The 12,873-nt window shown below is 41.7% G+C and overlaps 1 protein-coding gene across 1 annotated transcript in view; it reads left to right on the forward strand.

The window, feature by feature from the left end:
* CCNYL1 (cyclin Y like 1) overlaps positions 1 to 5,975 on the forward strand; it is a 271,003-nt gene extending 265,028 nt beyond the window's left edge. The window contains exon 10 of the mRNA XM_030209142.1: positions 3,178 to 5,975. Within this exon, the coding sequence (XP_030065002.1) occupies positions 3,178 to 3,294 (117 nt within the window). The 3' untranslated portion in view covers positions 3,295 to 5,975. The remainder of the gene's footprint in view (positions 1 to 3,177) is intronic.
* Positions 5,976 to 12,873: the final 6,898 nt, after the last annotated feature.

Genomic DNA, 12,873 nt, shown 5'->3' on the forward strand with positions numbered 1-12,873 from the left:
CCCTTCTCTTCTCAATCTACACCTCTTCCCTGGGTTCCCTCATCTCATCTCATGGCTTCCAGTATCATCTCTATGCAGACGACACCCAGCTGTATCTCTCCACACCAGACATCACCGCAGAGACCCAGGCAAAGGTATCGGCCTGCTTAACCGACATTGCCACATGGATGTCCAACCGCCACCTGAAACTGAACATGTCCAAGACTGAGCTCATCGTCTTTCCACCAAAACCCACTTCTCCTCTTCCTCCACTTTCTATCTCAGTGGATAACACCCTCATCCTCCCCGTCTCATCTACCCGCAACCTCGGAGTCATCTTCGACTCCTCCCTCTCCTTCTCGGCACACATCCAGCAGATAGCCAAGACCTGTCGCTTCTTCCTCTTCAACATCAGCAAAATTCGCCCTTTCCTCTCTGAACACACCACCCGTACTCTCATCCACGCTCTCATTACCTCCCGACTTGACTACTGCAACTTACTCCTCACCGGACTCCCACTTAGCCATCTATCCCCCCTTCAATCTGTTCAGAACTCTGCTGCACGTCTTATATTCCGCCAGAACCGATATACTCATATCACCCCTCTTCTCAGGTCACTTCACTGGCTTCCAATCCATTACCGCATTCAGTTCAAGCTCCTCCTTCTTACCTACAAATGTACTCAATCTGCTGCCCCTCACTACCTCTCTACCCTCATCTCCCCTTCTGTTCCCACCCAAACCTCCGGTCACAGGACAAATCCCTCCTCTCAGTACCCTTCTCCACCACTGCCAACTCCAGGCTCCGCCCATTCTGCCTCGCCTCACCCTATGCCTGGAACAACCTTCCTGAGCCCCTACGTCAAGCCCCCTCCCTGCCCATCTTCAAGTCTCTGCTTAAAACCCACCTCTTCAATGCTGCCTTCGGCACCTAACTCTTACCTTCAGGATATCTGGACTGCCCCAAATTGACTGCCCTCATCGTATTGTCTACTCACTTGTCCTTTAGATTGTAAGCTCTTTGAGCAGGGCCTGTCCTTTTATGTTAAATTGTACAGCGCTGCGTAACCCTAGCAGCGCTTTAGAAATGTTAAGTAGTAGTAGTAATAATAATCAGAGGTAACTTCCCTCAACAGTTGAGGTGTATAAGTAGAACAGGGGAGCCCTGTAACCTGTGCTATTAAGGTTTTGATAAAGTGTGATGGAAAAACAACAGTGGCTGATGAATGTAGATGATTATTATAAGCCAAATTACAGATTGAAATCGTGATGAGAAATTCGGAGGAAACATAAAGGAGGTGTGTAATCAGTGTCCAAATTGAGTTCCGAAGGAGCATTACTGTGGAAAAGGAAAATGAGTTTTTGTTCTTCTTGCAAAAGTATTTTATCAAGATTTCTCCTCCAATTGGGGTAAAACAGTTTTTATAAACAAAGAATTATAAATCTTCTATAGTGTGCCCTGCTTCTTGCCAGTGTTGGACCAGTGGTGCTTTGAGGTTGTTGTGCTTGATACTGCTGCGATGTTCAATTATCCTGATTTTGACCATGCATATTGTTTTGCCAATATATAAAAGATTACATGGGCAAATGATGAAGTATATGACATTAGCAGTATTGCAATTGGAGGTATGACGGAGTATGTATGATCTCTGGCTTTGTGGATGGATAAAGGTGGTTACTTCGAGAGCGTGTTTGCAAACACTGCAAGTTTCACAGCTGGAGTGACCATTAAACTGGGTGTGGTTCATCTCGCTGAGAGGATACAGAAGGTAAGATAGAACTAATTTTCTTTGAGATTACGGTCTCTTGAATGCACAACAATTAAGCATTTGCTTCTGAAACATGTATGACCAAGAATGTTCCAGTGGCGGCGTATACTCCTGTGAATAGCGAAGTGTACATACTACACTTGGTGTCTTCGGACGGAGCAGTTCGTCTCTATTTCTCATAATTGTTCTGTGATGCCCACTAATAATGTGTTTTCTGGGTTAGCCCTTATTTTCAAACCTTTATTGCTAGAGATGAGATTCACGGTTATAATCTTCTACATCTGTGCAAATTCTTCTTAGGCGCAAGAATTGGCATAATGGTAAGTTTCTTTTAAGTGCTTGATGGTGGTAACTGTGGTAATGTAGGTTGGCATTACGATCCATAGGTTTCCAGAAGAGGCTGGTTTTTAGATGGTGATCTTCCGTAGTAATAAGGTCCAAAAAACTAATTTGAGAGGATGGTGATCTTCCGTAGTAATAAGGTCCAAAAAACTAATTTGAGAGGATCTATGTTGCATCTTGAATTTGAGATTCTCATCTTGTCTGTTTAGCCAGATGTGAAATTCTTCCAAAGTACTCATGTCTCCTTGCCATAAAATAAAAATGTTGTCAATATACCGCTTTTAAAAGCAGATGTTTTGTAGGGAATGTTTTTTTTCAAAATGGGAAATATATAGGTTGGCTAAGTCCAGGGCCATGGAACATATAGATAGGTAAGAGAGTAAGAGGAGTTAGAAAATAAGGTGACTAATTTAAAGAAAGTTGTACATAAGGTCAGAGAGATGATTAAATGTTATCTCAGCTAGGGAAGGAGTAGATAAACATGTCCTGCTGCAGTATGTGCAGCCTGTGTCACTCCTTGTTTGTGTGTGTGAGTCTAAGAAGTTAGTTACTAACCTATCGCTAAAATGATAATAGCATACGTGGTACTACCAATAACTTTCCTAATAACTGTCTAAAACGTTTCGGTAAATTGCTTCGGATTAAAAACCCTTCTGCACACCCCATTTGACCACTGGTTAAGAACACCATTTAGACTAACTACCGGGGATATAGTGAGGAAAGCTGCTGTAATCACCACGGAGTTAAATGCATTTAGCTTATTTTGATTGTTGCACTTTCCGCTTAAAATAATTGTATTCCTTTATTTAGGGAAGTGACTTCAGGAGAAATCCCTAGGTCATGAGTTAACAATTTCTGTGTTATGGATAGCATGTGATTTGTTCCCCTTTGCTTCCGGGACCTGGTTGAAAATGAGTATTCATTTGAAGTCAGTCTTTCCTGGTTCAAATTTTTTTGAACTTTGAACACATTAGCATGAATACAAAATGGTATTTGCTGGCAGTGTTTAATTCTTCATTTCTTCATATAGTAAGTGAATTTGTGCTTAATTATCCATTGACACTTCATCTATAATTTGTTTCTTGCAGGCAATCTCTAGGTTGTGTGAAGATAAATACAAAGACTTGTCTAAAGCCGCTATGAGGCGATCATTCAGTGCTGATAATTTAGTTGGCATTCGCCGTTCTAATGCCATCATCTCCTGAAGAGAGAAGGGAAATGGTGCAGCAGCAATGAAATGCTCAAATTAAGCAAAAGAATACCATCACCACCCTTGCACTCGGCCAGCTAGCCAGTGATGGTGTCTTCCAGTGAGAGGGGTATGAAAGGACAGAGACCTTGCTAATGGACCTCAAGGCCTGAGGAACACACTCCATGGGGATGAAAAGGACCACCTCAGGACACTCATCCATAAGTGTATCTAGTGGTGCAAAACAATTTTTGTTTAAGAAACCAGTGTCCTAATCCCCTCAGATATTTGCTTACTATGTAGGCTTATAGCTGTGAACTATGAGTTTTTAATACTAAATAGTTTTACATTTTTAGAACTTAAACACTAATCATGTGACTTATTTTTCTTCCCACCTTTCCCTTTCCTACTTTTTTAAATATTTTATTTTTTGCATCTGCTTTTTTGATCTCTGCAGTGTTAACACTGAAACATCATCTAACAAAATTCAGAGCAACATTGGAGCAGGTGCTGTAATGTTGTCTTTGGGTCTCTCTATTGTCCAAGCTCCCATTTATTTTATTATGAAAAGCTGCTAATGGAATTAGCAATCAATATGCAAAATAGTCTGCTGAGAGGAATTGCCCGAACTCCAGATCCCCTTTGTCATACCAAGAAGAGATTACAATAGATAAATGTTGGAGGCTAGAGTCATGAGGAGAAAAACTATATTTAAAAAAATATATATATTTACATATAGGGTCCATTCTGCATTTCTTAACTCTGGTGCTGCTTTTGCTGCTGCTCTGGAATGTATGCAAGTTTTAATTCTGAGGCGTTAGAATGTAAACGGATGTGAATTGTTATTCTAGCTGATGGGTGTCATTTGCAAGTAGTTATGGAGAGCTTTTACATCTAAGAGATTACATATGGTGGAGTTTATAGCACTATGGCTATCCAGGAGGAGTACTGCAGGAAGATGTGATGGGTCCAGTTCAGCCAAAAGAGAACATACTAGTCACACTGGCCAAACATAGGTTATGTATGTTTAAAAAAAAAAAAAAAAAGCAGCAAATCCATTAAAATAGGCATCCTAAAGGAAATGGAAGTGAAATGTCAAGTTTGTCCATTTTGACGTTTGAGATTTTTTTTTAATCACTTTGAAGAGGGTTTTTAATATTTCTAAATCTGTTTGGCATGGGACTAGTATGCATTCCTGCATGTGTGTGTTGTAAAGTTGTTTAATGTTGATCTGGTGAGTCATATCTGTCTGAACTCACTTTTCTTGGGAAGCCTGCCCGGCAGGGTGCCAATCCTCCAAGTATGGATAAAACCAAATTCCCAATTCCCGGAGGAACTAAAGGACACGCCCAACAGGATTTAGATAATTTTATCCCTTAAATATTTAAAACAAACTTTAAAAACCTAAAGAAAAACTATAGCTCTTGTTTGTGCTGTGTATATTTAATATTGATTTATTTTTGTCTTTTGAGGGGAGGAAAACATTTTGGTAATAGCTCTTCCAAAAGACTGGATTCTAGAAGTACTCTTCTAATTGTCTGTAATGTTAATGAAGAGCGTCAGGGCTGAAAAGTGTTAACAGTATTTACAATAATTCAGGTGATCATATCCAGCACTTTGTTTTTAACAAAACCCCAAGAAAAATTGTAGAGCTCAGGTTGGCTGGATATATATAATATATAAAGTTTGTCTTTTTTTTTTTTTTCAATAGGTTTATAATGTGGTCCTGGCTCCAAATATTTGACACACGTGGTTGATAAGTTCCGATACTTGGAGTGATGTCATTGACATCTAATAGTGAAAGTGGTGGCTAAGAATGAAGTAATATCATGAATTGAAATTGTAGAAGGAATGATGTAACCTCTTCCCTCAATACAAATATGAAAAAGTCAAGATTTGACTATGGAGTAACTTAGAAATAAATGATTTTAAGGGAGATAGGCAACTGGATGGTTTTACTTTGCCAGCATTTTTTTAAGTGATTAAGAGTTGGTAACAATATTTTCAGGTTCCCAGAAAGATGTAGTAATACCCTAGTATTACCTGCCATCTGTTTAGATTTTGCTTTTTATTTTAGGTTGAAGGTTTTAACCATTTAAATAAAAATTAAAGTTGTAGGACCATAATGTCCTACATTCTTATTTGCAACCATGATAATAGCAAAGATATGCAAATAAGTTGCAAAGGATGTGCCAGTTTTAATAGCTTAATTTGCATGTTTTTGCTGTTGCGTGATCAATTTTTTAAACTACCCTAATAGTGTTCAAATTATTTAGCATTAATAGTAAAAACTTGGAGCCTTCAAGCTTGATGCCCCCCCCCCCCCCCCCCCCAATGCTGTTCTTGCAGATTTTCCCCCCTTTGTAAAGGTCATGGCAGTCCTGCAGGAGTCTGGTCAAGGGAACAAAGCAGACCAAATAAACTGAGCTGCAAACACATTGGGCACTGCATTTTTCAGTGTGATTAATTTGTGCTTTTTTGAATTTATTCCTAGATATGTGAGTGAAGTAGGATCTAATGAGTAAAATTTTCAGAAATCCCTGCTTTCAAAAAGAGAAAAATTGCAAATGGCAGAACCTAGTATTTCAGTTGTGCAGGATACCAGCACCTTAAAACCCATAGTAGTGCTTAGAGCTTCAAGATTATTTTGTGAAAAGAATGCAACAACTTCAGGTGGTTTTTCTTCTCATGTTTATATTAAAGAAAAGCTAATAAACTCTATTTTAATTAAAATTGTGTTGTGTTATTTAGCGCTGTTCTCCTTTATTTACCTCACTGTGACTAGTCAGAGCTACAATATGAAAATATTGCCTGCATATAGCTAGGTCAGATGCTCATCAGATTTACACCATCATTTTATCATTTATTAATGTGATATACCACCTCTTTCATGCACGAGTCAAGGCGGTTTACATAAAATTCTAAAATTTTACATAAAAGCATGGTAAAAAGCTATTGAACCATGGTTTATCTAGTTTAGAAAATGTGTTTGGTAGCAGTCATTTCATTTAATCAGGCGGGTTGATGTCTGCTTTGGCAGTCATCACATTTTCCCAATAAATTTGGATGGCAATGTATTAAAACCTCATTTTACAGATTCTGAATCCCAGCTATGAGGTGAATGAAGGACCGTTGTTGGCTAACAGCTGAGATCCTACACTTGGATCTTAGGTAAAAAGCTGAGAGACAGCCTACTGTGGATGCTTGAGCTGGGAATTCCTGGTGCTAACACACACACACACTCACTCACACACACACTCTCTCTCTCTAGTAAGGAAAAAGCATGCTTAGTTGCTTGCAAATTAAAGTGGTTTATATTTTCTTTTTAAATTAAAAACTGTAAAAGCCGAAAGGAACGCCTTTTATAGATAGGACAGAATAAACTAACTATACTCTTCAAACACAATTTCAAACTAAACCCATCCCTGACCTCTCACTGCAGAGTTGGCCCAGCCACTACACATAAAAAGCCTGCTGAAACAAGTGAGGTTTTAATAGAGCACGAAAGGATGTGTACGATGTTTCAAGCCTAAGTTGCTGTGGTAAAGAATTCCAGAGAGGTGGTGAAATAAATTAAAAAGCACTGGATCTAGTGGATTCCCATCTAGCTTTAGAAGGGGGTGGAAAAACTAATCTGTTGCCTTTCAGTGAATGTAGAGTGCAAGAAGGTGTGTAGAGAATCAATACAGGGGCACCACTGAAAAGGACCTTATGGGTATGAATACTCGTATGAGAATGGCAGGCAGTCAGTGCAAGGGAAGCAAGATGGCTGATGTTTCAGATTCTTGATATAACGTCTTTCTGTGGTACAAACAAAGTAGTTTACATATTATAGATAAAGTAGGAGATTACGACTGAATAGACCATGCAAAACTTTATCTGCAGTTGTCTACTATGTTACTATCGGGCTTATTTTCAAAAGGGAAGGACGCCCATCTTCCGACACAAATCGGGAGATGGACGTCCTTCTCCCGAGGTCACCCAAATTCAGCATAATCAAAAGCCGATTTTTTTTTTTTGGCGTCCTCAACTGCTTTCCGTTGCGGGGACAGCCAAAGTTCACTGGGGCGTGTCGGCAGTGTACTGAAGGCGGGACGGGGGCGTGGTTAAGAGATGAGCATCCTCAGATGATAATGGGAAAAAAGGGCGCCCCTCACGAGCATTTGGTCGACTTGGTCCCTTTTTTTCATGACCAAGCCTTGAAAAGGTGCCTAAACTGACCAGAGGGAATCGGGGATGACCTCCCCTTACTCCCCCAGTGGTCACCAATCCCCTCACACCCAAAAAAATATATTAAAAATCATTTTTTCCAGCCTCTATGCCAGCCTCAAATGTCATACCCAGCTCCATCACAGCAGTATGCAGATCCCTGGAGCAATTTTTAGTGGTTGCAGTGCGCTTCAGGCAGGTGGACCCAGGCCCATCCCCCCCCCCCAACCTGTTACACTTGTGGTGGTAAATGTGAGCCCTCCAAAACCCACCCGAAACCCACATGTAGGTGCCCCCCTTCATCCCTAAGGGCTGTGGTAGTGGTGTACAGTTGTAGGGAGTGGGTTTTGGGGGGGGGGTTGCGGGGCTCTGCACCCAAGGTAAGGGAACAATTTGTGAAGTTCACTGTAGTGTCCCCTAGTATAGGCGCTGACTCCATGGGTGCTGTTGGTGCTCGAGCGCCCCCAATATTTTCCCGGCTGTCAGTCATCCGAAGTTCCGGTTACAACGTCCCCAGCCTGACGTACCCGACGTCTTCTCCCTCAACAGCCCTCCTTGCTTTCCTGCCGTCCAGCCAGCACTTAAAACTCATTTTACTTGACTGAAGTCATGACTGAAAAAGAAGCAGAGTAGAGCAGGCTCGCCTTCAACCTTCCCCTTCTCAGCGTCCTGCCTTGCAGAAACAGGAAATGAGGGCGGGACGCTGAGAGAGAAAGGGAAGGCTGAAGGCGAGCCTGCTCTACTCTGCTTCTTTTGCAGTCACAACTTCAGGTAAAATGAGTTTTACGCGCTGGCTGGGGGGCAGGAAAACAAGGAGGGCTGTTGAGGGAGAAGAGGGTGGGCAGGTTGGAATGGGGGTTGGAACTGGAACGCGGGGGCAGGTGGGGTTTGGGGCGTCACGGGACATGGAGGGGAAGGCAAAGGAGCATCACTGGACATGGAGGGGAGAGAGAAGCATTGCTGGCTATGGATGAGGGGAGAGTTGCTGGACATGAATGGAGGGCAGGGGAGAGAGGAGAGTTGCTGAACATGGATGGAGAGGAGGGCAGGGGAGAGAGGAGAGTTGCTGGATATGGATGGGGGAAGGCGGGAGAGCGGAGAGTTGCTGGACATGGATGTAGGGGAGAGAGGAGAGTTGCTGGATGTGGCTGGGGGAGGGCAGGGGAGAGAGGAAAGTTGCTGGACATGGATGGGGGAGGGCAGGGGAGAGAGGCGAGTTGCTGGGTATGGATGCAGGGGAGAGAAGAGAGTTGCTGGACATGGATACAGGGGAGGGAGGAGAGTTGCTGGACATGGATGCAGGAGAGGGTGTAACATGATGTCAGTTCAATTGTCAGAATTAAATATGCAGCAGAATTATTGAAATGTGTAGCATAATATTGATTATGCTGAATCAGATACAAAAATACAGCTTTAAAAAATATATTTGAGATTCAAAATGGCCGCTGACTAGTTCGGACGCTCAGCAAAGCTCCGAGAAGAAAAAATGCCAAAGAGAAGGGGCCGCTTGTCCTCCGCCGCTGCCCCTCCATGGCAAAGTTTTCCTTTACAATCCACAATGATAAATTACCTTCGTGGAGCACAGATATCAGGAACACCGGGAGCAGGTCCGCTAGGTCGACCGGGTGGAAATGGAACCATTTCGGAGACCGTTGGACTGGAGCTCAGCCCCAATGATAGGGCGCCTCCCCCGCAACCCTCGGGAGCGAGCATGTCGACGCCGGATCCTAGCAGGACACCACCAAAGAGTGTAGTCGTCCACAGGACCGAGGAGGAGAGTCGAACTGCGGACAGTGTGGACCTTTTTTGTGACCTAGGTGCCTCTCGAGGGGGAGATATGACATCTAATAATCAGCATCAGATGGAAGCTGTGACCGGAGATAAAGCACAACAGACCGCCGTCGTAGTTGCAGAGGTACAATTTCCTAAATTTCAGAAACCTACTGAAATTACATTAGAGACTCTATACACCTTGATTGTGGACTTGGGGAGTTCCTTAAGTCCACAAATTAAACAATTATCTCAAGAAATGTCTAAAATGGACCAAAAGGTTCAACAGACTGAACTCAAGGTAGAGACAATATCGAATCGACAAGAAGAATTGGAAAAACAAGTGAAAGAGGTTCATTTAAACCAAGAGACTATGATTAAAGATTTAATTTCCTTGAGGAGACGCACTGAATTCTTGGAGAATGTAACCAGAAATAATAATATCCGCTTTTTAAATTTTCCAAAAAAAAAGTCGGAGTTTTACCAAGGGAAATGCTTAGAAAGTATATTACAGAGACACTTGGCGCTTCAGAGGAAATGGTTCCACCATTTACACAAATATATTATTTGCCCCTGAAGCGTCAAGTGCCTCAAGAAAAGTCAGAATTAGATATTTCATTGATACTGGAATCCTCAGATACTGAACTAGTTCAAGCTTCTACTTTAATTGCCACAGTAGCCTTGTCGCCAGATAAACACTGGCTGATGAGACTTTTCTTCCAAAATAAGGATAAGAGTTTCCTTGGTTTAAAAGTTAGTCTCTTCCCTGATGTGACTAAGTAGACTCAAAAACGTAGACAGAGATTTTTACTTATGAGGCCTGGTGTAATTCAGTTAGGAGGTACGTTTTTTCTAAAGTACCCGTGCAAATGCCTAGTTAAATATCAATCTAATAAATATGTGTTTTATGAGCCGGCACAGCTCTCTTCATTCTTAGCTGCAAAAGGACAAGGGAGTAATTAACTTAGAACCCTATATATTAAGAGACAATATCTTTTATGAGCACCCGATAAAGGAAAGCTTCCTTAATTATTTTCTTTTGGAATCCATGATGTAATTTTTGAATCTCACAAAAATGGACTTTAATTAACATGCTGTAATTGTTTGAATATTAACTGGTTTCCTTATATAGTTGAACAGTGATGTTATTTACTTGACGTTTATTTTTGCTTGTTTTAATATATGTAAATTGATAAAAAATTAAAAAAATATATATATATTTGAAACTGCAGCAGAAACTGGCTTTGATAGCAGGGCTAGTCAATTACAAACACTTAACAGAGACAAAAGCTGGCTGGGAGGGTCACCAAGACATCTCTAGAGAACAAAAAACTGAAGCAGACAGAGAGACTCCTATGACTCACTGAAAAAGCCCATCTATATGACAAAAGAAACTCCACCTATCACAGCAGACTGAAACCTGTGCAAAAGCCCTCAAGCTATAGAAAAGCCATTTGCCAGCAGATATCCAGGAAACATGTGACCATGCTTCCTTGCAAACTACAATACCCAAGATCCCCTGCAAACTACAATATCTAGGACTCGGGGAACATTATAAAAAGCCTGGAAACAGCCCAGCTCTCTTTTTCTTCCTGGGACCTGCAGCCCACCTGCCTCTGCCTCTGCCTCATGGCTTCTCGCTGGACCACAACAAAGACTGTTCTGTAAGTTATAACTTCTGATTTAGAACCCTGCTACCTTACTTAAGCACAGATTCTCTGTAAAGATCTGTAAGACCTACCTCTCATTTGCAATATTATTTACATGATTTGTATTTTAAAATAAATCCTTTTAAAGCTAAATATATATATTCTGTTCTTTACACATGTGCTTAGACCTGGTAATGCAGGTTAATGTAATCCAATAAATATATTCAATTCCTTTCATTCAGTGTAATTGTAGATCTTGTTGCTTTAATCGGCAACTGGTGGAGAATTAAAACATATATATATATATATATAATAAACATTAGCAAGTGCTCTAGCGCTCTTTCCCCCAAAATAAATCATTTCTTGCAACAAGGGCAGGGGAGAGAGGAGAGTTGCTGGACATGGATGGAGGAGAGGGAAGACAGGAAGGAGATGCACATGGATGGAGGGGAGGAAAGAGGAGAAATGCTAGACATGGATGGAGGAGAAGGAAACAGGAAGGAGATGCACATGGATGGAGGGGAGAGAGGAGAAATGCTGGATATGGATGGTGGGGAGGGAAGAGAGGAAGTGAGATGAACATGGATGGCGGGCGGAGAGAGGAAAAATGGTGGACATGGATGGAGGAGAGGGGAGAGAGAGGAAGGAGATGCATATGAATGGAGGGGAGTGAAGAAAGAGGAAGGAGATGAGGGAAAGGGAAAAGAGGAGAAAAACTACACATGGATGGAGAAAATAGATGCTGGATGGAAAGAGGGAAGAGAGGGAGCAGATGCTGGATGGAAAGGGGGAAGAGAGGGGGCAGATGCTGGATGGAAAGGGGATAGACGCTGGATGGAAAGGGGGGAGAGTTAAGATTGAGGAAAGAAGAAACAAGAGCCTGGGACCAACACAATTAGAAACAGTAAACAGCCAGACCACAAAGGTAGGGAAAAAAATGAATTTTATTTTTAGTTTAGGATAAAGTAGTGTGGTAGCTGTGTTAATAAATACAGAAAATGGAAGTAAGGTGATATCTTCATTACACTAATTTTAATACATTTTTTTACTAATGTTTGGAGACCAAACCCTCCTTTCTCATGTCAGAACAGAATACCATAACAGCAGTATACTGTCCTGACCTGAGGAAAGAGGTTTTGGCCTTTGAAAGCTAATTGAAAAATGTATTTAGTCCAATAAAAATGATATCATATTTTCCATGTTTTTGTTTTATTTGTATTTGGTAACCTATAGTATAGTGATTGAAATATGTCACTTTTTGAAATTTGCATCTCTTTATATTTGCACAGTACAGGAGGACTGAGATGGACTGTTCAGGGAAGAAGTCCTGATGCAGGTTGCAGGCAGCCTATGAGTGGCGCTGCCACTGCCCAGGTGAAGACTGCAGCAGACAGGATTTTAAGGTTGGGGGGGGGGGGGAGAGAGAACGCATTGCCTGTTCACAAAAAAAAAATTCAGCACCTATGCCCCCTAGGGTGCCCGGTTGGTGTCCTAGCATGTGAGGAGGACCAGTGCACTACGAATACTGGCTCCAGATTGTCCAGAATACTGCCGCCAATTTAATACAAGACGCTACACGCGTCAACCTTTTCCCACATGAGCACGCAGGCCTGGAATACACTACCGCGCAACCTAAGAATGATTAACGAACAAGCTTCCTTCCGAAAACTACTGAAGACGCACCTGTTTGAACAAACTTACGGAAAGAACCAAAACACATAGAGTCCATACTCACTGTTCATCAATGCAACATACATCCACTTCAGATCCCTCATCCTGTAATCAGTTGTCCCACTGTCTCCTCCTAATGTTTCCATGTTGATGTCCCATTGTTATATTCATAATGATAATCGCATGTCTCACACAACTCTGCACAATGTATTCCATATTCAAGTTGTTACAAATGTATTTCTACTATTCATATCTTATTGTAAGCCACACTGAGCCCGCAAAGAGGTGGGAAAATG

Source organism: Microcaecilia unicolor, chromosome 7 (genome assembly GCF_901765095.1).
Source record: "Microcaecilia unicolor chromosome 7, aMicUni1.1, whole genome shotgun sequence".
NCBI classification, from domain to species: domain Eukaryota; kingdom Metazoa; phylum Chordata; class Amphibia; order Gymnophiona; family Siphonopidae; genus Microcaecilia; species Microcaecilia unicolor.